The following is a 27,525-nucleotide window of genomic DNA, read 5'->3' as shown; positions in this document are numbered from 1 at the left end:
ATTAACTTCGTTAATAAGGTCCTAATAAATAGATACCTCTTTCTCTAGCTTAGCGATCTTGGCTTAAAGAGCTACGATAACGCTAGTGATATCATCCGTAGGCGTAGAGTCTATGCTAACGTTGGAACCGGTATAGCTTATAGTATCAGGTCCTATACCTTTGATCTAAACCGTAGTAGAGTCAAAGGGAGTAAGCAACGTATGACGAAACCATAGGCAGTCCTGCCTCTAAAAGGGTTCGCTAGTCGAAGGTATCTGCTAGTCAGACTATAGGTCTCAGTGAAGCCAAAAGGTTCATAACAATACAAGTCGCAATATCTATATAGTAAGGTAGGGATACTCTACTATTTATATTGCTCACTAGAGAACTCCCAGAGTCCTCCAGAATGAGTGACTATATACTAGCTATCTTTGGGTGCTCTTATGTACTCTATAGAGCTCCCTAGAGCTCGGTGCTCTATTGACTCCATCAAGAGCTTCTATTTCCTCGCGTTGATTAGCTTAGCTCCCTAAGCTCTCGTCTGCTCTCTAGAGCACCTTAGAGCTCCTTCTTATTAGTCCTAAATAATTAGTTCAGGTACGCCCTATGCCACCCATCGGGTTGTTCCACCTATAGCTGTCCTGTTAGCTTAATTCGTGACACTATATAATATAAATAGCTGCCGACTTAGTCTATCTTAGGTATATAAGTCGCTTCTATATATAGAGCTTCTTATTATAATCTCTAAATACCTTTTAGATTTCCTACTCGAACTTATTATATAACTTGAAAATTTCAATAGTAAAGTCGTCTTAAGTATTCTTACTATTGGTTAACTAATTCTTAAAAGTAGGTTTAAACTATTAAAGTACCCTCCTTTTAAGCTGCAAGGAGATAAATATAACTTTGGCAGATTTATATATAAACTTATCTAGATAGTACTTAAGGTAGGCCCTTATAGATATAAGGAATCTAGTAAGTCTCTCCTTATCACCTCTATACTTAGGAGGTGCTTCGAGTTTGGCCTTATCCTTAGGCTTGCCGTTATAGGCCTCGTTGACAAGCTGTTGTATATAGCCATTCTCGGCCTCGAGCTAGGCGATTTTAGCGTTAAAAGCCTTGAGGGCCTGCTATATCTAATGTATGGTTGCGGCCTAGCCCTAAGAGTCTAGGGTACTAGGTATCTAAGGCGTTATAATAAGCGATATTACCTTTGATCTGAACTATAATAGAGTCAAAGGGAGTAAGCAATATATGACGAAACTATAGGCAGTCCTACCTTTAAAAGGGTCCGCCAGTCGAAGGTATCTACTTGGTCAGACTATAGATCTTGGTAAAGCTAAAAGATTCACAATAATACTTGCCGCAATATCTATACAATAGATAAGGACTATTGCTTGAATTGCTCACTAGAGAACTCCCAGAGTCCTCCAAAACGAGTGACTATATACTGGCTATCTTTGGGTGCTCTCATATGCTCTATAGAGCTCCCTAGAGCTTAGTGCTCTGTTAACTCTATCGAGAGCTTGCATTCCTTCGTGCTGATTGGCTTAGCTCCCTAAGCTCTCGTCTGCTCTCTAGAGCACCTTAGAGCTCCTTCTTATTGGTCCTAAATGATTGGATCGGGTGCGCCCTGCGCCACCCATCGGGTTTGTCCCACCTGCAGCTGTCTTATTGGCTTAATTCGTGACACTAAGCTCTTAGGAGCTTCGCAGCCACTATCAGCCACCACCTGTGGCTGCAAAGAAAAATCGATTTTAAACTGTGATTTAAGTGGAGAAAACTCTCAAAAGAGGTCCGTGCGTTTACAGGTGGTCCGAGCTTGGGTAGGGCCATGGTTTTTGGCGGAAAAGGAACCTTATGGAAGTACTTGTTTCTCGTACGTTCCTCTAGGCAAGATCAGCCAAAAGCTCCCCTTGTCATCGGTACAATGGGAAAAGCGATTTATGGCTGAATCCGTGTACAGTAACCTCAATATTTCCACCCAGACTACATGTGCCGCAGTTTGGACTGCTGTTTTTGGCGGGCGCGAGGCCTCAAGTTTCCGCAGTCTAGGCCGCCCCATAAGTACATCTCGGGCGGGGCACATGTCCCTATCGGTGTCAACAGTACCCGCACAGTACTAAACCCCTGGCACACTTGCAAGCGCCGCACACCTCAGCAGGTCGGCGGGAAGTCGAATCCATAGCGGTTCACACTTGCCGCGATGAAGACCACGAGCCTGTCTTAAAACCTGCCATGTCTGTACCCACCGGCGTTCGCATTGCTGATAGCCTTTTGACACTGTTTCGACAATTGTTCCCGCATACGATCAGTCACAGTTTCTTGTAAGCTACTGTACTTAGATCGAACTGAGTATGGGCTCTGCTCACAGAGGGCAGAGTGTTGTGCACAGTGCGACTAGCCGAACAAAATGGACGCTGCAGCGGAACGAGTGCCCAACCCCAGCCGCGGTACCGTTGACAGCAGTTGAGCTTCAAAATATTTACCACCGTGGTAATAATAAGCGACGCCTGCTGCCGCCTGATCGTGCCGATAACACGATAGTCAACCTTGTTGTTGCGGAGAAACGATGGCGCAGCTTCTGCGCGTTCTTCCGGGACCCCCAAGATCGCGGGTGGAAAACCCACTCGGTTCGTCGATTGGAATCGACTGCTCTGGCCCAGCGCACCGCGACGATTCCTCGACGACGACGCCTTGTCGGCCGCCAACATGTCGGACTCCTAGACCCAGACGTATTCGTGGCCTAGCAAGACGGTCAAGACCGACTACCCAGTGAGTCAATTGCCATAAAGTGGATGGCGACTGCAACTCTTTGCGACGTTTACTGACGCTTTGATGATCTACGCAGCTCATTGACAATGACCTGTACGCTCGACAGCCCCTCCGCCGACGAAGTTCTGAGCAACATACATCATCTGACAATTGCCGCGACAGACATTTCATCAAGGTTTCCCCTCCTTGAAGTAACAACTCCACAATGCTGAGTCTACCCTCCTGGGCAGCCCACAATAATGACGTCCGATCTTGGTGATGAATGTGATGGATTGCAACCCCGCCCGCCAGCTGCACCTTCACCGAGCGTCGCCGAGGATCTCGCCCGAGGTCGTCACGTCCTGTCTATGCATACCGTATTGCTGCCCGCGCAACCGTTCTGCGCACCATAGTTGTACCAACCAGCCCTCCGCGTCACTCCTGCGCTCCGCACGTCCTTCAACATCTTGCGGCCCAGCATGGCTCGGGCCCCGTTCCAGTCCAGGCCGACGAGGACGGACGACCTTGTCCGACGCCTACGGAGCAACGACACCGATCCGAAGGAGACGAACGCCCTGAGAGCCTTGGCGAAGGGAATGATCAAGATCTTCCAAGACGAGCGCCGTCCATCGCACGTGCCGGAGGCCGCCGCGCTCGCCCCTGTCACCACCGCCAGCAGCTACCGAGACCTGTCCAGGGCTTTCGGCAACGCCGTGATCCTCGGCACAGTAGATGGCAGTCTCCTCGACCCTCAGCTCCTGCCGGCGTTTACGTCCGTCCTCCGCTGCGCTGATGGGGACAAGACGGCTGATCTCGAGCTTGGGTGCGTGATGAAAAGTTTGCAGACGCGGCTCAAGGCCGCCGTTGAACAGGCCGATCCCAGATCCCAGTACCGGTTGATCTGCACGCTGTCATTCGTCCTCGACGCCCTGATAGACACGAAGACCGCCGGTCTCAGTCGAGAAGAACTGCACGAGCCCCTGCTCAAGCAACTCGGGACGTTGAGCCGGGAGCGAGAACTCCGCCTGGCTCAGGCCGCTCGCTACGCGTATCAAGCCTTGCTTGGGATACCGAACGACGAGGGTCCGTACAAAGCTCTCTGGCGCAATATGCTGCCCGTCGTCCAAGGTGTGGCTAAAGTGGCTGGCGCGGTTCCCACCATGGATCCGGCCAAGCTCTTCGACGGTCTTACGCACTTGGGGGATCTGCCGGCTCTGGTCCGCTCCATGGTCGACGTGGTCAAGGCGCTATCCGGCCTGGTCGACACCTTCGGAGGCGCGGCCGAGGGCGTCAAGCTCCTGCAGAAGCAGAAGAGCTGGTATGTGGCTCTCCGGTTCACAGATATGTTGATCCAAGCGAGGGCCTTCAACTACCTAGAGGAGTTTGTCGGAAATGTGCCCTGCCACCAAGAAAAGGAATTTCTGTGCGGCCTCTACGCACAGCTCGAGCGGGCCTGGGAAGTAGGAGACTCATCGGCCAAACAGCAAATCGTCCAGCTCCTCGAACAAAACCTGGTTCCCGCGGGGTGTAAATCGGCCCATCCACGCGTCCGCGAATGGGTCAAGCTGGTTGCGGTTACTCTTGGACGACCCGACTGGAGAGACAATGTTCTGCCTGCGCCGAAGTCCTGCTGTTCGTGGAGGAAAGGGTATACGGTCTCGATTCCCATCTGGGAACCAAGCGATGGCGCGTTCTCGGCAGACCTGCTGAACAAGGCTTGGGAATGCTGTCTCGAAGCCCAGGTTTTCTACGCGGACGTCAAGGTGCGGGAACACTATATGGAGAACGACGAGCGACTCCTCAAGGTCGAACGGCTCTCGGGCGATCGACTGCCGATGGAGCAGTGCTATATCAACCTCGCCGTTGTGGAGCAGGCGGATCACAATCCCGGCCGCTCAGAGCAAGGAGATGCGGAGCGCAAGTCTTCCCCGTTCTCGCTCCCCGCTCGGCTGAAGGTAGAGACTCCGGTTAAGGACAAGCAGGTCTCCTTGCCTTGCTTGTTTGACGCCCGGAAAAGACAGGATAGTACGACAGCTCCACCACAGCGGATCTTGATTCGGGGCCAGGCAGGCGTGGGAAAGACGACCCTGTGCAAGAGGATAGTCTACAACTACCTTCACGAGGGCATGTGGGATGGCATGTTTGACCGCCTACTTTGGGTACCTCTGCGAACGCTGAAAGGGAGGTCGGCCTATAATCTGGAGCAGTGGCTTCGCGACGAATACTTCCGTACTGGAAACGGAGATATATTCGCCAAAGCAGTAGGACAGACGGTGGGCAACCCTGACGGGCGTAGCAGGACGCTGTTCATCCTTGACGGTCTCGACGAAGTGTCTCGGGAGCTGGATTCCGAAACGCCAGGGCTTCTTCACGACCTACTAAAACAGCCTCACGTCATCATCACCTCCCGGCCATCCGGGCTGAGCCTGACTCACGTCGGACGCGTCGATCTGGAACTAGAGACCATTGGCTTCTACCCGGACCAAGTACAAGCCTACTTGAAGATAGCTGTAGGTGAACAGGAGACAGAGATCGAGACATTCCTCCAGGATCATCAGCTTCTTCAAGGACTAGTTCGAATTCCCATACAGTTGGAAGCGCTCTGTTACAGTTGGGACGCTTCTATGAACTCGCAAGGAGCACCGACGACCATGACAGCCCTCTATCGAACAATTGAATCGAAGCTGTGGAAGAAGGATGCCGCACGGTTGGAAAAGACGCACGAAGGCAAACCGCTCTCTGAGGACGCCGCGAAGCGATTGCTCGACAGCGAGATCGCATCGCAGGTAGTGCCGGAACTCAACCTTCTCCGCTGCCTTGCTTTCACTGGTCTCTGCAGCGACGTGGTCGAGTTCGACAAAGATTATCAAGACAAGATATGGGAGCAATGGAGCCGTGTCTCGGGGTTACAAGCTGCGGAAGCTCGGCCGTCGTCTCTCTCACTCGCGAAGGTCTCGTTTCTACGCTCGTCAGACGCTCCCTCTAGTCAGAGACACCGAAGTTATCACTTCTTACATCTGACATTTCAGGAGTTTTTCGCTGCGCAATATTTTGTAGAGCATTGGAAGCCTGGGGAGAAGCTTCCATGTTTGGGACTCGGCGGCGGAGTAACGAAACCCACAAACGCCGAAGACTTCCTTCGGACGGAGAAATACAAGGCGCGCTACGATGTCTTTTGGCGTTTCGTCGCCGGCCTCCTTTACGACAAGGGCAACGAGACACAACTCTTCCGATTCTTTCGCACGATCGACGACGAGCCGCGCGACCTCTTGGGCCCGACGCATCAGCGGCTAGTCATGCATTGCTTGAACGAGACGCCGTCGAACAATTCACCAAGCTTTACCTACCTTCGAACAAGCTTAGAGGACGAATTGTCACGATGGGTGTTGTTTGAATGCGGCTTCCAAAACTGGTCATCATTGGCCCGCGAAATGGAGATTCCAGAACATGTCCTGGGTGACGTCTTACGAAAAGGATCTGAGAATGCAAAAGTGAAGATCCTGTCCTCCCTACGAAAGGTCTCGGCAAACGCCATTGAACAAGCACCGAGCTGTCTGAAAGATGGCGTCTCTTCCCGCTTGCAAATTGCAGTGCTTCGCATACCACAGCCACTCAAAGGCTTCCCGCGCGAGATCCTCCAGGCTATAGCGGGCCGGCTCGAGGACAAGGATGGACAGGTCCGGCAGGCGGCGGCCCACGCCCTCGCACGCCGGGCGGACCTCCCGCCCGAGATCCTCCAGGCCGTAGCAGGCCGGCTCGAGGACAAGGACGGACAGGTCCGGCAGGCGGCGGCCTACACCCTCGGACGCCAGGCGGCCCTCCCGTCCGAGATCCTCCAGGCCGTCCAGGCCGTAGCAGGCCGGCTCGAGGACAAGGACGAGGACGTCCGGGAGGCGGCGGTTGACACCCTTAGAAGCCAGGCGGCCCTCCCGTGCGAGATCCTCCAGGCTATAGTAGGCCGGCTCGAGAATAAGGAGGGGTACGTCCGGCAGGCGGTAGTCTATATCCTCGGATGCCAGACGGCCCTCCCACGCGAGATCCTCCAGGTTATAGCAAGCCAGCTCGAGGACAAGGAGGGGTACGTCCGGCAGGCAGCGGTCGATGCCCTCGGACGCCAGGCGGCCCTCCCGTACGAGATCTTCCAGGCGATAGCAGGCCGGCTCGAGGATAAGGATTGGTACGTCCGGCGGACGGCGGCCAACGCCCTCGGACGCCAGGCGGCCCTCCCACGCGAGATCCTCCAGGCTATAGCGAGCCGGCTCGAGGATAAGGAGGGGTACGTCCGGCAGGTGGCGGTCCAAGCCCTTAGAGGTCAGGCGGCCCTCCCGCCCGAGATCCTCCAGGCCGTAGCGGACCGGCTCGAGGACAAGGGCGAGCAGGTCCGGCGGGCGGCAGTCTATACCCTCGGACGCCAGGCGGCCCTCCTGCCCGAGATCCTTCAGGCTATAGCGAGCCGGCTCGAGGACAAGGACGGGTACATCCGGCAGGCGGCGGTCTATACCCTCGGAGGCCGGGCGGCCCTCCCGCCCGAGACCCTCCAGGCCGTAGCGAGCCGGCTTAAGGACAAGGACGGGTACGTCCGGCGGGCGGCGGCCAATGCCCTCGGAGGTCGGGCGGCTCTCCCGTGCGAGATCCTCCAGGCCATAGCAAGCCGGCTTGAGGACAAGGAAGGGCAGGTGCGGCGGGCGGCGGCCGACGCCCTCGCACGCTACGCGGCCCTCCCGTCCGAGATCCTCCAGGCCATAGTAGACCGGCTCGAGGACAAGGAGGGGCAAGTCCGGCGGGCGGCGGCCGACGCCCTCGGAGGCCAGGCGGCCCTCCCGTCCGAGATCCTCCAGGCCGTAGCGGGCCGGCTCGAGGATGAGGACCAGGACGTCCGGCAGGCAGCGGTCGATGCCCTCGGACGCCAGGCGGCCCTCCCGCATAAGATCGTCCAGGCCATAGCGGGCTGGCTCGAGGACAAGGACGAGCAGGTCCGGCGGACGGCGGTCTACGCCCTCGGAGGCCAGGCGGCCCTCCCGCCAGAGATCCTTATCCGGTATGCAGAGTCCTTCTACAAGGTCTGGCTAAGGAGGAGCTTCGACGAGTATTTCAGTTGTTACATAGGCGACGCGGTCTACATTCATACGTCGGACGATTTCAAAGCAATCCATTCCAATCAGGTAGATCGGTTTCGAGAGGCGATCCAAGGAGTACGGAAAAAGTTGAGAATTCCGTAGCCATAGGGAGCACCCACAAGTAAGGAATTATACCACGTAGGTTAGGAGTACAGTCGAAACACATTGTATGTCGAGTAGGGCGATGTGGTAAAGTAGACTATGACTTTTCCAGATCCACCACCACACTGCTACGTGTGTCAAGTACTCCATCAAGGCGGTTTTGAAAGCGGGCGTGGAAAAGTTCAAAGCGCAGCTGTGCCGGTTCCGGGCGCCTTGGCAACTCGTGCCGCAGACCGGCTTTACGGACGACGGCCTGCTCGAGGTGAAGAGGGACCGTCCGATGGTTAATCAGTATAACCAGAGCATGGCGATAGGATTGCGGCGCAACATCGACATATCGCTGATCCTCACGCATAAGAAGGGGCTGGCGCTTCTACACTACCTCGGCAACTACGCCACGAAGCTCAACGCTCCGATGTGGAAGCAGCTGGCCCATGCTGAGAGTTGGTGGACCTAGCGCGGAAGCAGCAGGGAGGATCAGACGATCCAGGTGCCTCGTCAGCGATGGGTGAGGAGACCAAATCGTTCCTCCTACGCGTCGCAAATCGAATCCAGACGAGTAGAAAGCTCTCATAGCCCAAGGTGCTTGGCTACCTGCTATCGTCTGGTGGCAGCGTAATAAATCTGGCTGTTTGCTGCACGTCAATGTTCTTGTCAGGGTTCTGGCTCAATAAATCCAACACTCACCTATGGAAGTAGTAGGTAGGGTACGATTAGATGTCGCGATAAGGTGCCGTAACCTAAGGCCACCAGTCTAGTAGAACTGCGCTTCTTCCATCTATGCCACTAGGAGCTCCTTCCCTAGACACCAAAATGACATGTACAGCAGCTAGTATAACTGATCCGTTAGGGTAAAGAGGGCATGCACCCCAATCGAACTAGGAGAGCAGTTTGTTGTATTACGAACAACCTGACCTGCTGTAGGTCACAGGTGTTTTGCTTCTCGATCAGAGCGTTGCCAGTACATGAGCTAAGATACCGCATCATCAAGGTCTAATGCCACGACTTGGCCAAAAGAAGGATGAGTGGGTTGGCAGGTTGTGGGACGTGATGTTCGGCATCTCCTTCACCGGAGTCGAGGGTTTCGAGATCGAGGCCCAGCCATGCCCCGCTCGAATATAAAGAAGCCTATACCGTTGCCATTGCCTACGCGCACCACCCTAACAGCAAGATAAAGGCGCTGAGGCGCTCTGCTTCTTCGACACTCGGACAGGCGCGTATGAAACGAGGGACATGCGGTATAGTCTACTAAGTCTAGACAACTACACTAAGGTATAGCTAGTTTAGTAAAATACATTGGGATAGGAATAATAGGAGCATTGGGAGTCATTGAATAGGTGAAAACTTATACCGACACCCTTAGTGCGTGCCAGAAGACGACATAATTGACTGTCACGGCAGGTTGCTCCTCGGTGTGGCCGAGTGGAGCACGCGCTGCGGCGCGCCTGCGTGAACGCGTATATGGACCACAGAGTCGCAAGGTCGGGGGACTTGCGATGTCGGCATCCTTTTGGAAGGTGCGAGCTAGCCGAGTGGTTCAGGTAGCTCAATCCGTCACATTGACTATATAAATTGTGCCCGAGCCGGCATACAATTTTATAATGGCAAACATAATAAGTTTGATAAGTGTTCAATTCTTCAGGCTCGACCTGTAAGCCCCGAGTCTCGATTAGCCGATCTATCAAAGATCTATCAATAGACCTCATATCCCCCAGTAGGTAGCTTTTTGACGTTGAGCGGGTAGCGCGTCTGGAGCGGAATGCTATATTCCACATGTTGGCTGACGACAAGTTCAACGTGGTAGGTGCTTTGGGCGGAGTTGTCAACCAGCTCGGAGCCCCCGAAATATGTGACGCTTATCCTCCGAACCAACATTCCAGGGGCAATCCTTATAGGTTGGTAGAAACCCGCTATCATAGTCACCCCCTTCAACGAACCATTCTTGTCATATGATAGGGAACGGCTAGAGAGACGCGTAGAGATATGGTTAGTATAGAAGCTAGACGCCCCCGCTCTCTATGCTTGGGTAGATCATATCCAACATACCTATGGACCTCGACTTTTATATTACCACTCGTAACTCCTAGGTCTGGCAACCCTTGCTTGATCATATACTCGACCACAGCTTGCTCTTCTGCCAGTCTGTCTATGGGCCAGCGGGTGTATTCGATCTGGGGTCCTCCCCGCGAAGGACCTTGCTGACCTGCAGCCTGACGAGGCGCTGGAGCGTTGGAGGCACTTGATGCCGCAGCCTTGGGGGCATTTGGCGCCGCAGTCTTAGAAGCACTTGACGCTGCAGCCTTGCGATGGAGCATGATGGAGACGTGGTGGATAGCTGAAGATAAGGGAGTAGAGGTAAAAGTTTATTGTGAATCTAAGATGATAATGAAAGAGCCTGATTATTGATTGTAATTAGGGTAGGGAAATAAAGAGAGAAACAGCCTTTTTATAATTCCCCTGGCCTTGTGAGCAAGGCAATTATTCGAAACATTGGACTTCCTATCTTTATTTCTACTTGGATATCTGAAACACTTCTGCTGTTGCCTACTGTACCTACGATAGGTAGTAGGTATTTAGCTTGGACTTGTCATGCGTACTGGGCCACTTTAAGCTTGAAAGGCAATGGAGAGAGCTAGGTGCCTAGGCTAGTTTCATATGATCCTGCCTGCGGCAAAGGCAGTAACCTTTTCCACTTAATCTAACTAGGTAGGTACCTGGGTAGGTACTTCTACCTAGGGAGGTGTGGTTCCTACAGCATGTAACTGTAAGCATGTTGGCGCCGGAACACGGTCATAATACTGGAGGGGACATCCTTGAAGTTGCATGCCAAGCCAAAGGTGGTGCGATGTGGTCCCAATCGTTGTCGGGCCGAACATGCTCTTCCGGTACATGTACATATGCCTGTATATTTGAAGCAAATCTCATGCTAGTTGCGCTTCAGGTCCCTCTTAAAGTCGGTTTTACATTTGCTGCAATGGCGCTAGTATAAAGTATAGTGGTCGGGCTATCGTTAATGTCCTTGAGACCGGCTTTCACGGCCTCGGAAAAGGCACGGCGAAACCCATCTGATCAAGAAAGTTCGCTACTTACGAGGCGTGATGTATGCCGCGATGGCCGAGATTGGCGGCGAGCTAAGAAACTGCGAGGAAAACGTCCAGTGGTGAGGGATTGCTAGGCGCGTGAGAAATTTGACTGGAAGTTCGGTTAATAATAACCTGGAAAGCTGAATCTTGCTAGTGCGCGGGTATGCTTGTGGATGTGGCAGGAAACCTGGTTTTGGTTTGTGTTCTGTGGTGGGAGATGGAAAGCCCGGACTTGGTTTGCCTTGCGTTAAGGTAGGAAGCCCGTGGTCCTAGCTAGTCGACTGTTTTGGAAGGCGTCCCTGGGCTAGCAGGATTAGGAAGTAGTGAGAGGGTTTCTCATGGATCTTTTCACAGCTGGCATTGCCGCACAGTATTGCGTCAAGGTCGGGAACGAGGCGGAAGTGGTGGTCCCCGAGCTCAGCGCTGGTGGGCCGGCATGACATGTCAATTGTATCTTAGTAGGGTTGTGACCTAGACACGGGCCGGCTGTGAAAGTGATGGATAGATATGCTTTATTAGCTTCGAGCTGCAAATCTTAAGCGTTAGTGTTATCTAGCTAAGTTACCCTATTGGGTGTCGAGATCGAGCAAGCTGTAAAACCATCTCAACCGTGTCAACCAGATCAAGCAACATTGGGATAAGAAATGATAAGCATACCAGTGACCACAGTCTCCATCATAACTTCCAAGCGCTGCAAATTCACAGCTATATTAGCGATCGACTACTCCTCCGGCGGGTATTCCTCTCCGTCTTGCTCGACCGAACCACCCATAGTATAGTTCTCGGTCCCCTCGAAGTCTCCCGTGTAGCTTCCTTGCTCCGTACCCTCCACCCTATATTCAGCCACATTATTATCATCATACTCTTCCTCCTCCTGGTCACGATAAGATGCGGATTCCTGGTTACCATCGAACTAATTCAGGTCGCTGATGCTCGGAGGGCTCGAGTATTCCTTGGTAGAGGCATCTTCGATGTACCCCGGGTCCGTAGGTAAAGGTTTCTCCCAGCCCGTGACGCCTAGCACTGGCGATTCGATGTATGATTCTTGTTCGTGCGGTGTCCCTAGTGCTGTCACTCGTGCTAGCAATAGCGCTGGCAACTTTGGCTCGACTCTTTGGGGCCATCTCAAATGTCTGCGTGAACCTATTACCCGTTAGAGATTGCTGCCCTATGGCGAAACCCAGACAGTCCTGCCTCTGAAAGGGTTATTCTGTCGAAGGTACTGCTGGTCGGGCTGTAGGTTTCGGTGAAGCCAAAAGGTGCACGACAATGCTTGCTGCAATGTCTGCACAATAGGTAGGAACTATTGCTGGTAATTGCTCACTGCGGAAGCTAGCTATCTGAATGAGTGGTAGAACGATGGATCTATATACAGGTTCCTCCTTAGGTACTACCGTATCTAGATACCTATGATCGCCCACGAGCGTTGGCTACCCCGAGCTATCATGATAGCTCGGGAGCACTGGCTATCCTCAGCGATCACGATCGCTCTAGGTCGCCGGCTATCTTTAGCGACCCACGTCAGCCTACATGACGCGGCAGAGATGATTGGTTCCAAAGCCCTGTGGAGGCCCTTGAATGGTTGGTTCGTGACATGCCCACTTGTAATGCTAAACACTCACAGCGCTCGCAATAACCCAATCAACGCAACCCGAGCCTTCGGGTTGAATTGAGGTTGCCTGCAGAGGCCGAAGTTGGGTTGAACTTGAGTTGAGTTGTATAGGTTGATTGTCGGCCGGCCTACGTTTTTTCCGTGCCGACCCCATACATTTCCCTAACCCTGGCACATCAAACACTGAAAAATTGGACGCAAGACTGGCACATGCAACGGAAAAGGCTTACTAAAACGACGATTAAAATGACTGTAATACTGGAATACATATAATAGCCCATATATACGTTCTAAATCCACTGTCCTCCCTGTATGTATTTGGTGGCGGTTTGGTCTAAAACGCAGAGGAACAGAGTCCCGAAGGGGCCTGGAAGTACCAGGGACCCTGGGAAAAGTTGGGAAAATCGGCCAAATGCCAGGGGGTATGGTACGTATACTGGCTCTTGGCAACCTTCGCAATTCTCGCAACTTCGGGGTCTGGGTTGGTTGTGGGTTGCCATGCCTGGGTTGCGTTGACTCTCAGATCTTTGGGTTGAATTGAACTTAAATAGGTTGAGTTGTTGCGAGCGCTGATCACTCATGTCTGCTAGCGTACACTTCCCAGAATTTAAGTATTCAATTGTATCTTCTTTGGCAGCTTGGCTTTAGCTTCCTCCGAACCGGGTTCGAGTCATACTTCGACAGATTTGCTGTAAATCCATTCTGCAGTGCACGTCGAATTAGCTCGTCGTTGCCTATGTTTTCTTTCCCGCTTCGCCTACTACCACTTTTCGTCATGGTAGTTGTAAAGTGGTCTTGTGCGTGGGATGTTGATAGAGAGAAAAATGGAAATGGGTAGAGTTGTAAGGGCATGATGGTGATGATGAGGCGGGACCGGGGCAGAGGACAAGCAGCCATTTTATAACTCACTTATAAACAGGGATGCTATTTTTGACTGCTACAACCTTCCGGGGTTTGTTTTGTTAGCTCGAGTGAATTGCAGGGTCATGGCAATCGGTGGCAATAGCCAAGCTTGCAGATCCGACCATCCATACCAGGTAGCTTTACAGCCATTTTACCAGAGAAGCGACTTCGAGTCTATGACTCGCACAGACCACCCTCAACCAGGTAAGAGCAGGAGGTGAACAGGGCGTGAACGGAGTGTGCACAGCGTGCACAGGGTGCGCGCGGTGTGCGCAGCCTGTCTAGCGCCGGTGCAAGTCACGTGGGCCCTGTAGGTGTAAGCCGTCGAGATTCGGAAGAGGTTACAACCAGAAAATTGCAACGCTTTCCCCTATGTTGAGGAACAGGTAATGAGGTAGATGAACAACATGGCATTTTCACCACGCTGCGCTGCGCCATTGGCCATGTCACCATCCAGGGGAAAGGCGCCGGCCAGTCCAGTCAGACAGGCCAAGCCAACGGCATACCCAACGTCCCGGTCCCGAAGCATCTTGGTGCGTACCAGTCTGTCGAGAACGATCATGGCGAAAAGACACGAGATGGGTCTGGCAACCCCATAGATGCCTGGAACTCGATGAGCAGAGAGCGAAATGAGTCAGTAGTGGATTCCGATTCGGCAATATACACTAAGTGAAATGGTCGGGTTGGGTGTTACGTCAGGGACGGCTTGAGTTGACACCTGTATCATAAGTCTACCCCACTGAAGAAGAAAAACGCTCTCTTCTTTCGCCTTCGTACCCTCACATCATAGACCCCGCCAACCCGCCCAGCACCATCCCCCCGAACAGCGGCGCCATCATCGGAACCCCGAGCCCACCACCGTACCCTCTCCCCGGAACCCGACAGTACGCCACCCCAGGCCTTTGCCAGCCCCCTCCGCCGTACGGATACCCTCCCCCTCCATACATTTCTCCACCACCAAACCCCAAGCCACCACCACCACCACCACCATACAACCCCTCAGTCCTGAGATACCTCCCCGCCGGCCTCCGCTCGTCGTACACAACCTCACTAACAAACGGACTAACCCTCCTAACCTCCACGACCCCGGGGAACCTGACGCCAGGCGGCTCGATAAAGACCTCCTCCCCGCCACGGCTCTCGTCCCTCCCCAGCGGCTGCGGCTGGCCCGTGCGCATGGCCTCGCGCATGGCGCGCCGCAGCGCCTGGTGCTGGCGGTACAGCTCCTCCTCGGCGCGGGCGCGGCGCTCGCGCTCGCGCGCGCGTTCTTCGTGCGTCGTCCCCGTGAGATGGTCCTTCAGGCGGCGGCCGAGGGATCTCCTATCATTGTCTTCTTTCTTTTTTGGGCGAGGGGGAAGTGCTGCTGCTGATGCTGATGAAAATGGGTCGTCGTCGTCGTCTGTATCGCTGTCCTCGGCCACGATGTCGGCCGTGCTCGGGCGGCGGTGCATCTCGGTGGCGGAGTGGCCTGTGGCGAGGATGCGCTCGCGCTCGGGAGCGGGCAGGGAGTTGAGGTAGACGTCGTCGTCGTACGGGTGCTGCCAGATGGAGCGTGGCGGGGTGGCCGTGGTGTCGACGAAGAACTGGTGCTGTGTTTCCGGGTCGAAGTCGCGCACCCACCCCGCCGGTAGGGGCCGCAGTTCGTCTTCCATGCTGCGTCGCGCGTGGAGCGGGATGCCATTGCGCGGTTCCTGCGGCAGGGAGTGCGGGTGGTCTTTGATGGCTTGTTCGTACGAGGGCGGTGGATCGGAAGGGGTCGTCATATTGGATTAGATATGTGTGTGACTATGTGTTGAGCTGGAACGTTGGTAGTTATGCAGGAAAGTAAAAGTCCGGGGTGAAATTGTGCTCCGAATGCCAGTTCTGGTTGCTGAACTTGACAGAAGGAATGGTGGTGGATGTTCATGATACTCAGGGTCTTAGTATTGAGAGGTGATACCTAGTTTGATCTCATGCCGTCGTGTTGGCGCAGCTACGTCATGCGACGTCATAGGGGTCCAGGGGAGCACTACACCACGCAGGTTCAAGTGTTGCTACTTGTTACACAAAGGGATCTGTAAATCCCTAATTGATATTTTACATTCCAAAAACAAGTCCGTGTAGGGGATGTCATATCGAAAGTTCGAAAGGTCGTTCGCATCAAGTGTCGTCTGTAAAGTTCGGATCCTTCCGACCTACGTATCTACAACCCATGTGATAGGCTTGCATGTAGTACCACTAGCGATCAAGTAATAACGATCAATTTGATTAAATCAGATCGGAGATTCAATTGCCTAGAACCATTTATACACCGACGGATCCGCGTTCTTCACCAGCATTTGCGCGTACTCGTCAAACCACTCGCCCGCCCTTGGAGCTCCCGTCAGGCCACACTGCCCGTCGCTTTCTCCGCCGGGCTTGACCCAAACCAGTGCGTCCACGACGGTGTTGTTGGTGCTGGTGGTGGGCGCGGGGCCGAATCCAGCGGGGAAGACGTTGCACCATTCGCCCCTGTTTGTGCAAAGGGGTGTGTTAGTTAATGTTCTGTGACGCACAAGGAAGGGATTATAGCATTTTATAAAGCTTCACATACCACTCCTTCCGGGCCCCGGGAAGCGCCACACGGCCCTGGTCGACGATGAAGTGCGCTGGGAGGCCGTTCTCCTGCAGATGCGGCGCCAGGGACGTGGCGTAGTGCGACTCGTCCCACGAGTTGCTCCACTCGGTGTAGTTCTCGCGCACGACGGCGTTGAAGGGGTTGTAGTTGGACACGTTGGTGACGAAGCCGCGGACCTTCTTGCCCTCGCCGGCCAGCTTCACCACCTCGGCGAACTCCTTCGCGGCCAGCGGCAGGTTGTCGTCCCACCCCAGCCACCCACCGTGCGCCGCATCCATGTACAGATGGACGTGGTCGTACTGCAGGCTGGCGATGGCGTGCGCAATGCCCTCGCGGTACGTTGGCGCCGCCTTGGCGCACAGCTCGACGCCCATGTTGGTGACCAGGTTGGCCAGCGAATCCGGCTCCAGCACGATCGCGAAGCTGAGGTCCTTGGCGGCGGCGACCTTCTCGGCGTGCGGCTTGATGAATTCGTTCTTGTAGCGCTCCAGGCCGTTCTCATCGCTGTGCAGCTCGCCCGCGCTCTCGCCCGCGCTGCAGTCGCGGTCCGGGAGGTTGTAGAGCACCAGGCCGACGATCTGCTTCTTGCCGGTCTTCTTCTGGGCCTTGCGGGCGGCCACGATGGCGTCGTCGATGTTGGAGAGATCGGCGATGCGGGACACCCACACGAACGAGCCCATGGTCTGCTGGATCTTGCGCACCTTGAGCGAGTTGGCGATGTCGCCCTTCCACAGGAACGACTTAAAGGTCTGATCCAGCTTGGCTGCCCACTTGGGGTTGACAAACTGTGCCTTGCCCTGGAAGGGGTTCACGTCACCGCCGGCACTGGTGGCCCGCGGCTCCTTGATGCTGGGAGCGGCCGAGACAAGGCCCCCGGTGGCGAGGGCCGCAAGCAAGGACGAGGCACGCATGGTGAAGAACCGGTGGCACAACTCAAGCAGTTCGACAACGCAGAAGGGAACCCAAAGACTCCATCTGGAGCCGTCTGCAAGGGTGGTCTTTATACCCAGCTCAGCACGATTCATAACGTGATGCGGCTTCTCATCCTCCGGGTACCGGGTTGATGGGCCGTGGGTGAGCGGCTGATTCCGTGGGTCCAGGTGCCATGGCTGGGTCGATACCGTTTACCCGGTCGTCTCGAATGGATACCTTTGTTACGTGCTACTGTAGTGCCACGGACAACGATGAGGACGACCCGCCCGGAAGGGAACTACACGTGTATGTGTTGGATGCCAAGACATTGGTCGAAAGTGCGGCTCCGGGTGTGTAGCCGAATATCCGCAAGCCGCAACTCCACCAGTCCACCTCGACGACGTTGACCTCGGCTCATGGCGAGCTCATGAGGCTAAACAACCGGACGGATCACAATGGCCGATCTTCCAGGATACTTGTTGCCATTCTGAATCGGTTGGGTCGTTCGCCCCACGTCCTGAAATATTCGTCCGGGAAAGCGGCCTGAAAGATGAAAGAGCTGGTCTTCTCGGCTCTTGGACACGAAGATCTGTCGTGACACAATCCAGTTCCAGTACCCTATCAACGCCCGCCAGGGTCGGGAATGCCTTGGAGGGAGTCTGTTCATGAAGCCCCGGCTTAGCCATCGTCTTGTTTGTTGAAGATATTCCGTCTGTATTGTCTTGGTTACACAAGTCTAGGACAAGACGGCACTGATTTCGGAGGGTCATTTCCGCTTGCCTGCCGCGCCTGCGAACGCAGTGGGTCAAGGGCCTTGGCGTACCTCGACGTTCCTGATCAACATTCAACGGAGAATTTACCAATGTCCCAACAAACAGTACAATCGGCATTTCATTTGCTCCCAACTGACCAGGAGTTGTGACCTTCAGGCTGTAGCGAGTGATTCGGGAGTAGGATTGCTTCAGGATGAGCGATAATCATAATAAACGACCGTCGTCTGATGTGCGATTCGGGACTTTCCGATGTGGTGGGTCCGGCCCGCACCGGATCTCGGATTCAAGCCAGGAAAACCGGGTGAGTCTTCCGGATCCGTTTCTATCTTCAAGTTCCACGGCATCAGCAACCCGCCAAACCTGAAAGCTGCGGGATGCCAGAGATGGGTTGATCATATGACCGTATAATGGCTACGGTGATTCGAGGCCTGCCTCCACTCTTCGCGCGGGCGACTGTCCGAAGCGCGCGCCGGTCGATGACCACCGCAGCGGCAACAGGTTCGACTAAGGCCCGGGTAGCCGTTGTGTTCCAGGCGCTCGATCCGCCAATCATCAACGGTGTCCGGAAGCCCAAGAAGCCGAATGGTCGGTACCTCTCTTGATTAGCTAATACTGGTAGTGACCTTCTTACTGACTACTGCAGGCTACCGCGATTCGGGCGCAGACATCGCCTACAACCTTCGCCAAGTCGAGGGTATTAAGGTGATTTGCCCCGTGCCCGATCCCAAGCCGGACAGGGACGTGGATTGGTGCTTCCAGGACACGGAGGAGGATATCCTGCAGGCCCTCGATCAGGGCGCCACCCATCTCTGGGCCAACACCATCCTCTTCGCCGCTCACCCATTGCAAACGTCCGTCCGTATCGGCGCCTTCCAGGACAAGGCGTGCGTGGTCGGCCAGGGGCCCTTGGCCATCGAGAAGTACGATGACAAGAACTACGTCAACAGTCTGCTCCGGCGGGCGGGCGGTTTCACTTTACCTCGCTCGTGGACCATGACGGCTAGTTCCTCGAGTAATATTGGCGAGGCCCGTTTTCCACGGTCACTACTACCATTGGCGAAGGAGCTTCCGTATCCCATCGTCGCCAAGCCGATCCGCGGGCGGGGAAGCCACGGCGTGCGCGTGTGCCACAACATGGACGAGCTAGTCCAGCACGCGCCCAGGTTGTTCGAGGAGTCGCCCGCCATTATGGTCGAGGAGTTTCTCGCCGGCGAGGAGGCCACGGTGACTGTGATGCCGCCCCTGCCCGCCGTGGGCAAGGCCGACTACTGGGCGCTGCCAGTGGTCACGCGCTTCAACCACGTCGACGGCATCGCCCCCTACAACGGCGTCGTTGCCGTCACCAAGAACTCGCGCGCCGTCACCGAGGCGGAAATGGGCGACGACCCGACCTACGCCTAGGTCATGGACGAGTGCGTGCGCGCCGCCCGTCTGCTCAGAGTTGCTGCGCCGATCCGCATCGATGTGCGCCGGCTGGACCAGTCGCCGCGGTCTAAATTTGCGCTGTTCGACGTCAACATGAAGCCGAACATGACGGGGCCCGGCCGGCCGGGCCGAGACGACCAGGCTAGCTTAACCCTGATCGCCGCCGCTGCACTGGGCTGGGACTATAAGACGTTGCTGAGCCACATGCTGATGACTTCGTGCCCGCTAGCGACGCTCAGGGGTTTGAAGCCAGTCAATTCGGGCAGTGAACCGTGATGTGTATGTCCAGGAGGTATCAATCTGAATCCTGATTAGATACTGAGCGCCTGTTACTCGACCCTTTACCGACTATGCCAACCGGGTGAGAGTTCCGCCTCTAATGCGGGGGGCAGACGCCTGCTTTCTAGGGCAGACAATAGAACACTGTATGTAGTGTTGGCATCTAAACTGAAAACGTAGGTTTGTATTCGTAAAATTGCTGGAGAATTGGCTAGCAATTCGCAAGCAATTGTCCAAGGCGAAACAAGATTCGACAAGGGGGCGTGGGAATAACCGGGCCCCGAGCGGTTGGTCATCGAACGCCGGCTCCCGTTCCCCACATTGCGGGGCAAACTGCTCGGCATCACATCAGAAACCGCGGGTCCTGACTAATGCCTGTGAAATGACCAGCGTCGGCCCGGCCGTCATTGACATTTCTCGACCCGCGAATCGAATGATAAACTCAGATCTCCATTGCCTCCACCATCAATTGATGCGCCTGTGATCCAATTCAGTACAGAGACTTTGACACCACCTGCGCAAGTCTGAACCTGAACTCGCCGCTTGAAGCCTTGCTTTGCGCCGAGTCCAACCCCGCGCTCTTACAATGCCGAGCCCCGCGATAGAACACATTCAGTCCGACGACCGGACCCGGCTCCCGTCCTTCTACTCCCCGCGGACGACTGCGAGCGGCCCGTCACGCAATAACCAAGACGTAGAACAAGCCGACTTCTCCATCTCCTTCGGCAACCCCGCGTCCAGGAGCGCGAATAACCAAGATGACGCATCACAGCCAGAGACGCCATCCACACAGCCTCCACCACCAGTATCCCTTCTCTCGCCCGCATTTACACCGCCAGCAACGCCGGGAACAGCGACACCAAGCAGTGCGCCACCCGAACCCCGCGGCATACCCGTCGACAGCACGATTCCGACAGGAGGATGCGGCACCAAGCAACCGCGGCTGCTCGAGACGCTGCCGCAAGTCGAATGCATCGTGCGCGCGCGGATACCGACCACCACGGGGGCCGAGATGTTCCTCCACCTCTACACCAACAACGTAGATAACAAGGAACACTTGGCCATCGTGTTCGGCAACAACATCCGGAGCAAGTCCCTGGACGCCGTGCGCGAGGGCGAGACCGAGATGGATCGCTTAGTAAGAGGCGCTTACACCGGCCGGCTATACCCTGGGAGAACTACCAGCGGCACAAACACGCCCTCGCTTGAAAGCACTAGCGCCAATGAACAATCCGCACACGGGCCGCCGCTCGTCAGGATACACAGCGAGTGCTACACGGGCGAGACGGTGTGGTCGGCGCGGTGCGACTGCGGCGAGCAGCTGGACGAGGCGGCGCGGCTGATGTCGCTGCCCGGCAACAAGGCCGGCGGCATCATCATCTACCTGCGGCAGGAAGGGCGCGGCATCGGGCTGGGCGAGAAGCTCAAGGCGTACAACCTGCAGGACCTGGGCTCCGACACGGTCGAGGCCAACCTGCTCCTGCGCCACCCGGCCGACGCACGCAGCTACGGCCTGGCCACGGCCATGCTGCTCGACCTCGGGCAGAAGGAGATCCGCCTGCTGACCAACAACCCGGACAAGATCCGCGCTGTCGAAGGTCCCCACCGCGAGATTGTAGTCAAGGAGCGCGTCGCCATGGTGCCGCTCTCGTGGAAGGGGAGGGGCGGGTTTAGGGCGCCTGAGGTGGAGGGCTACTTGAAGACCAAGGTAGGGAGAACCCGGTTCTTTTCCAAAAGACTATTGATCCGTTCCAAAGCTAACTTTGGATTACCCCTTGCCGCAGATCGAGAAGATGGGTCATATGCTAGATTTGGCAAGCCTACCGCGCTGACGCATCATATATGCACGCCGCGGCTTGTAGATTCTTGTGTATGTGTCATAGATACCTTGTGCATTGGCATTGGCGTTGTTCTTTTGGGTAGACATTGGATCTGAAAACAAGGACATTGTGTACCGTCTCAGCTTGAGGTGGTGTTGATTTAGATAGCAATGTAGCCTTATCGATAACCGGATGGCCCAGAAAAGTTATCACGTCGTGCACGCGTCGAGCTGCCAAGACACCGAACCGCGCATCTCGTTCCGTAAGGTACAGTAGCTTCAAGCTCCTCGCCCCGAGCCAGCGTACAACATCCTGGCAACAAACCCAACAAACAAATACATCACAGTCTCCTCCATTCCCAGCATGAGAGACAGCAACAGCCTCCGGTTGCGGTTGGTCGTGCGACGCCACGAACTCCCCGAGACGCGGGTCGTCTTCGCCGTGCAGCTCGACAACGACCCCACCATCGCGAACCTGCTTGAGCAGGTCGACGACATCATCCCGCTGGAGAGCAATGACTGGGGCCTGGAAGACTACGTCGTCCAGCTTCGCGACGAGATCAATGGCCGTGGCTTCGACTGCCTGCATTTTCAACAGGTCTCGGCCATTTTGAGAGATAACGAGGAAGTCTTGTGAGTGCCGATACATCGAATATGACGGGAACGATATGTTGACGTTGTTTTCTTTTGCACGTTTAGTATCCGACCCCTTGACACTGGTGACCGGCGAAAACGTCGGTTGAGTGGGAGGGACCAGATCTCGGCAGACGGCAGGCACCTTATCGACGGGGTAGCGTTCGGCCGTCCGCGCCTCAAGACCCCAAGAGACCGACCCCCCGTTGATATCCCTCCTCTGAAGCGCCGGAGGATTACCTATGAAGCCGAAAATGGAGTTGAAGAGGACGGCGACCAAGAACCGCAATTCCTTCTTACCCAGCATGGCGAAGATGATAGAGCCGGGCGACGTGTGCGCATCCACCCGAGTCCCAGCAACGCTCAGAGTGACGGGTCCGAAGGCCATGATGAAGATGAAGACGACGAGTTCGTGGACAATGACGACGATGTTGATCAGGGTTCAGATGCGAGCGGGCAAGATTCCGACGTCAATTACCCCAGCCCGACTGAGATAGATAACGAGCTCGAGGGTCTGCGGGAGGATAACGAGCATTTTATTCTAAGACATGGAGAGTTTACGAATTTTGATAGCTCATCTCAAGCCTCGGATAGCTCATATCAGCTCTCTATACAACAAGAACCTAGTCGACCGGAATTAATTCCCCCAAACAAACTCCCCAGACCACTCTCAACCAAGGGCAAGACGCAGATACTTCGAGCGGCTTTCCCGACGGTTTCGTTCAAGGCTTGCGGAGCTGCCTTGGTCCGCGGCCGCGGAGACCTCAAACTGGCCTACCGTAGCTTGCAAAGGCGGCACCAACCGGCCCTGTCCGTTGACGCAATGCTTGGGCAATCCGATCGTCATCCAGCCAAGCCCGCGGCAACGGAGGATGCCGAATCCGACAGCGAGGCGGAATCGGTGGCGTCCGTTGTGAAGCACTTCGACCAACACGGCTTTCCCAGTGGCTCCATCCTCGCCGGGACCGCCGCCGCCGAGGTGGCCGAGGCCCTGCGCAAGGCCGGTCACGCTGTGAAGCCTCCGGTTCATACCAGATTCGATGAGGATTCCGCCCCAGTCGACGCCGCGCAAGTGCCGTTGCCCGCGTCGGGGTCAGAGAACAGCGAGAGCGATAGTGATAGCGATAGCGACGGCAGTCCGGAGGTAGCATCCTCAAAGGTGCCCGAGCCAGAGGGAGGCGCCAAGCTCTCGGGGTCCGATGGTTCGTCTATGTCAGAAGACAGTGACAGCCAGAGCGGCAGCAGCGACGAGTCGGAGAGCGAGGGCGAGAGCGACAGTGGCAATGACAGTGGCAGTGACAATGATGATGACAGCGATCACGGCAGTGATGCAGGCAACGTCGGAGGTCACACTGATGCCAGCGACGACGACAGTGGTGGTGGCGAAGGTGATAGCAGTGATGCCGAATACAGTAGCAGCGAGAACTCTAACAGCAGCGTCGCTGATAGCTCGGCCAGTGAGAATGAGAGCGATGCGGCAGATTCATCCAACGATGACGACTCATCGGACGACGACTCTTCCGACGATAGCGCCGATGAGGCGTCCAGCCAGCCCTCGGCTGAGAAGAAAGCTATTGCCACGATCCCTTTGAACCAGGCTGCTCAAGAGCCGGGCCCTGAAGAACCGGAATCTCATGCTACGAGCAACTCCACGGCAACCCCAAAGCCAGTTCCGCCGGGGCAAGGGAAGCTCGCTACGCAACGTAGGAACGCTAGGAGAAGAGCTGCACTCAAGGCGCAGAAGGCTGCGGCTAGAGGGGAAGGCTTGCCGGCACCTGACCAGACTGCTTCTCAGGAGATAGCCAGTGTGGGAGCTCTCGGACGGGAGTCATTCGCCGAGAAGAAAGCTGCATTGCTTGAAATGCTCAATATGCCGTCAGAGGCATCTGCTAAACAGCCGAGCCAGGTGAACAGCAAGCAGGATTCCCAAGATGTTCCGGGTCAGAAAGAGGATGCCGAAGACGATGGGGCAGCGAAAGATCCAGAAGCATGGCGCGACAAGATCATTTACCGTGCGGTGGAATGCTGTCACGACGACATGGAGCTCAGTGAGCCGCCCTTCCCCTTCGTCCAGGGATGGGATCCGCAACAGCAAGAGTTGCGCGGGCGCAGGAACCAGCGCGGCGGGCGCTCGAAACGGAAGCAGCGTGACCAGTCACAGTTCCTTGACGAAGAAGGCCGCTCAGCTGCGAAGAGACAGAAGTACGCAGGCTACGGTACTTATGGCAATGATGACAACTCGTTCTACAGCAACGGCGGCGACGCTGGGGTTGACGATACGGAACTCAACTATGACGACGAACCGGAGGAATCTGCACAGCAAGCAGAGCAGGCGCCAGAAGATGCGGATGAGGAAGATCTGCCACCAATTCCAACCGATGTGTCAGCTCTACCCACACTCGAACCCGGCAAGGCCAGGCCCGGCATGATCCTGACATGGAAGCAGTGGCTGCTCTCCAAAGCCACCAACTGGCAACCTCAAGTATCCTCCCTGACAGGCGTCGTGGTCGATGTCTTGGATGATAACAGCTTAAAGCTTCGTCTTGCTAGGCGAGATCGGAAACTAGACCGCCCCGAGAAGACCTACGATGAGGAGGGGAACCGGGTCTATGACAAGTTCGAGCTCCCTGGTATGGAAGATGAAGAAGGCGAGAGCGAGGACGAAGCCGCCGAGCAGGGATATCGCACGTTGGAACTCGCGGATATGATTGAGCCTCGCATCCTTCAACAGCCTCCTTCCTCGGCAGCGGAGGCCCCGGCAGCGGAGGGCGAGTCTCCGGAACCTCAACCATCTGGTTCTGTGGAGAGGAGTACAGTGCATGATGCAACAGCCAATGCTTCAGACAACAGGAGCCCCTCTGCACCGGATCAAATTGAAGCAGAACAGGTAAGCGAAGCAATCGGTTCTCCAGACGCGGACATTGATGTCGCACACGGTGATCAAAGCATTGTTTCAGAGACGTCCGGTGCACAAGAACCTGCTGCTATTTCGATCTCGGACGACCGTCGGCACGAGATCAGCGGGCTCATCAATGATGCTGGCTTTCGAAGGGAGGTTGATCCTTCAGTCACCAGCAATGTCGGCTTGGACCTGAGCAGTCCGTCGCGACAACTGGAAGAAGAAACCATCCTGGAAACCGGCGGTTTCTCCGAAGGTTCGCAAGACCAAAGCCAAGCGACTCCGAAGCCGACCTGTCAAGCGACCTCGACTTCTAACAATGTCGACTCTCAGCCTATCTATCTCGAGCCGTTCCGCGGCTTTTCGGATCCCGTCTCGGAACCTCCCGTAGCCTACCCCAAGCTGGAGCTACCGCCCTCCGAGACAGGCAGCCTTCACAGCGGTCGGCAAGTCGACCTCGACTTCAGCATCGAACTCGGAGAGGATACTCTTCACGATATTGACGACGCTGCCGGGGAGTCTCGCTCCACCTTGGGTCGGCGTAGTAGTGACGAGCAATTACCCCCTAGGAAGATGCCGACGAAGCATGACAGCAGCTCGGACTCGGAGGCGGAGTCATCCGTCAGCTCCGTTCCATCGCTCAGTCAGAACTGGGCATCGGCCTCAACCAATAGATCCCATTCACCCAGCAAGCGCGATATTGAGTCCGCCATCAAGGCCCGCAAATCCGAGGTTGCCCCGGATCCGGAGTACGAGGCGGAGATGCGGCGTCCAGAAGATGCCGACGACATGTTTGATGAGGAAAACAAGTTCTCACAGCTCGCTCAGGAGCTGGTCGAAAAGCCCATCGAAAAGCGGACGCCGAAGAAGCAGCCGGCGCAGCAACAACGAAACGAAGGTCCGAAACCCTCGACTACTCCATCTCGCATCAAAGCGGAGCGCGCATCCCCGCCCGCTCGGATCAAGGCGGAACGCGCAACCTCCTCTTCTTCCAGAAAGTCGCCGTTCGTCGTCCCGGAAGGGTCCCAGGTCGTCTCGCTCCTGAGTAGCAGTCCGGAGCCAGAGCTGGAAGAGCACTATGCCGAAGACAGCATCGACGAGACATGTGCGGAGCCGAGCTCAAGTTTGCCCGACGGCTCGGGCTGGGTGCAGAAGAACAAGAAGAAGGAGAAGATGAAGAAGGAGGCGCGACCTGGGCGGGGGCTGGGCGGCGGAAGGAGGGTGCCGCCGCCGTCGTCGGCGCCCGCGGCGGTGTCTAGGCGGGCGGTCTCGCGGGAGTCTGCTGCTGCTGCTGCTAATGGTGGTGGAGGTAATAAGGAGAGGAGTGGGGATGGTATCAAGCGCTCGATATCCGGGTCTCCGGCGGTAAGGGATGCCTTGCTTAAGGCGAGGAGGAAGGTGTTTGGGAATATTCTGTGAATGGTGCGACGGGACCGGATTTACCCATTGCCTGTGACGGCGCATCGGCGCATCGCTATTGTGTATCATTATTCAGATCATGATTGTGTCCCTAGAACACAGTGGAGGTCTCAGGTGGCTCTTGTATTGTCGGTTCTGGTGGATGGATGAAACATGTGCATACCTGTACCTTACGGAACATTGGCACATTGAGATGGTATGCTAATGGGTTATCATTGGGCGGTCATTCTCTTTGCTTTGCATTAGTAGCCTACCTGGGTAGTTGAGCAGACTCTTGTGGGGTGGTTGGCCGTAGGCTACTCAGGGTACCTTATACTCTATGTAAGTGTAAGGCTTCCGGGCTGGTTGACCAGGACTGGAACAGGAACATGTGCTGATTCGGCTCGGCTCGGTTCGGTTGGATGGAAACCTACCGAAGATACCTACAGTAGGTACCTTATATGATACGCTCTGCTGAGCTGACTTCACCTCTCGGGCTGTTATCAGGGCTAGGGCAAAGAGGTAGTACTAATATTGGACTTGGGGCAGCCGTGTTGTGAGCAATCGGCTCTGGATGTCGTGTTGTCATTATTTCAAGTACTGTCAACGGCGTGGTCTATGATCTCTGCATATTCCTTGGTTCTTTCTGTTCGCCTTGGAAGCAATCTAGTTACGACTGTGTAGGAAACTACGGTACCTTACCGGTGTCTTCCTAGAAGATTCACTCCTTCCTTGGAGCTGGAGTATTTAACGTACCTGTTCAGAAATGCTCAAGACATGGCAAGCAGGTGTAAGGCAGAGTATCATGTAAGTCTACCTACCGCCCACCCTGACCTGAAGTCTCCGAAGGTCTCATGTTGAAGGAAATTGCAATTCCTAGACCGTTACTGTGTACAGCCACACGCCTTGTTGGTCTCAGAGACACAGAGAAACTGCTGTTGGGGCGGAAAAGGGGCAACACTACAACGAGGGGCGGGTATCGTTTTCCTTTCCAGGACAGTAACTGCTAATGGTTACTAGAAGATACGTTAGCCATAAAGTAACTTCGTATGGTGTTGGCATGTTCAAACTCACTGGTACAATACCCTTGTGTTGTGACTGTTCGGCAAGAGCCAACTTTTCCTGCAGATCCCTATGTCCTGGTTTGTAGTGAACTTCCAAGTAACTACCTAGGTACCTGGTGAGCTGAACTTTAGACTCCTTATCCTGATATTGGTAGCTACTCTGTAGTTCAAGGGGG

The 27,525-nt window shown here is 55.4% G+C and overlaps 6 protein-coding genes across 6 annotated transcripts; 4 read left to right on the top strand and 2 right to left on the bottom strand.

The window, feature by feature from the left end:
• Positions 1-2,996: 2,996 nt before the first annotated feature.
• Positions 2,997-8,155, top strand: B0T15DRAFT_86037 (armadillo-type protein). The gene has a single exon (XM_062871396.1). The coding sequence runs from the start codon at positions 3,214-3,216 to the stop codon at positions 7,951-7,953; it is 4,740 nt and encodes a 1,579-aa protein (XP_062723606.1). The 5' UTR covers positions 2,997-3,213; the 3' UTR covers positions 7,954-8,155.
• A 5,765-nt stretch (positions 8,156-13,920) lies between these two features.
• B0T15DRAFT_409892 (uncharacterized protein) lies at positions 13,921-15,544 on the bottom strand. The gene has a single exon (XM_062865362.1). It carries the CDS (start codon positions 15,312-15,314, stop codon positions 14,331-14,333), a length of 984 nt encoding a protein of 327 aa, XP_062723605.1. The 5' UTR covers positions 15,315-15,544; the 3' UTR covers positions 13,921-14,330.
• A 280-nt stretch (positions 15,545-15,824) lies between these two features.
• On the bottom strand, positions 15,825-17,058 carry B0T15DRAFT_391504 (1, 4-beta cellobiohydrolase; the record flags this gene model as incomplete). The annotated part of the gene is made up of 2 exons (XM_062864594.1): positions 15,825-16,041; positions 16,124-17,058. 2 exons carry the CDS (start codon positions 17,056-17,058, stop codon positions 15,825-15,827), a joined length of 1,152 nt encoding a protein of 383 aa, XP_062723604.1.
• A 1,250-nt stretch (positions 17,059-18,308) lies between these two features.
• B0T15DRAFT_549668 (uncharacterized protein) lies at positions 18,309-20,001 on the top strand (the record flags this gene model as incomplete). The annotated part of the gene is made up of 3 exons (XM_062870225.1): positions 18,309-18,417; positions 18,476-19,191; positions 19,234-20,001. The coding sequence occupies 3 exons, from the start codon at positions 18,309-18,311 to the stop codon at positions 19,531-19,533; spliced, it is 1,125 nt and encodes a 374-aa protein (XP_062723603.1). The 3' UTR covers positions 19,534-20,001.
• On the top strand, positions 19,925-21,561 carry B0T15DRAFT_522682 (GTP cyclohydrolase II-domain-containing protein). Its single transcript, XM_062868645.1, has 2 exons — positions 19,925-21,244; positions 21,321-21,561. Exons 1-2 carry the CDS (start codon positions 20,123-20,125, stop codon positions 21,366-21,368), a joined length of 1,170 nt encoding a protein of 389 aa, XP_062723602.1. The 5' UTR covers positions 19,925-20,122; the 3' UTR covers positions 21,369-21,561.
• Positions 21,562-21,719: 158 nt separating this feature from the next.
• Positions 21,720-26,306, top strand: B0T15DRAFT_490434 (uncharacterized protein; the record flags this gene model as incomplete). Its single annotated transcript, XM_062866679.1, has 2 exons — positions 21,720-21,988; positions 22,055-26,306. The coding sequence occupies 2 exons, from the start codon at positions 21,720-21,722 to the stop codon at positions 26,304-26,306; spliced, it is 4,521 nt and encodes a 1,506-aa protein (XP_062723601.1).
• Positions 26,307-27,525: the final 1,219 nt, after the last annotated feature.

This window comes from Chaetomium strumarium, assembly GCF_033439665.1.
Source record: "Chaetomium strumarium strain CBS 333.67 chromosome Unknown B0T15scaffold_2, whole genome shotgun sequence".
Classification (NCBI taxonomy): Eukaryota; Fungi; Ascomycota; class Sordariomycetes; order Sordariales; family Chaetomiaceae; genus Chaetomium; species Chaetomium strumarium.
Note: the sequence above shows the minus strand (reverse complement) of the source record. Positions and strands in the feature narration are given on the sequence as shown.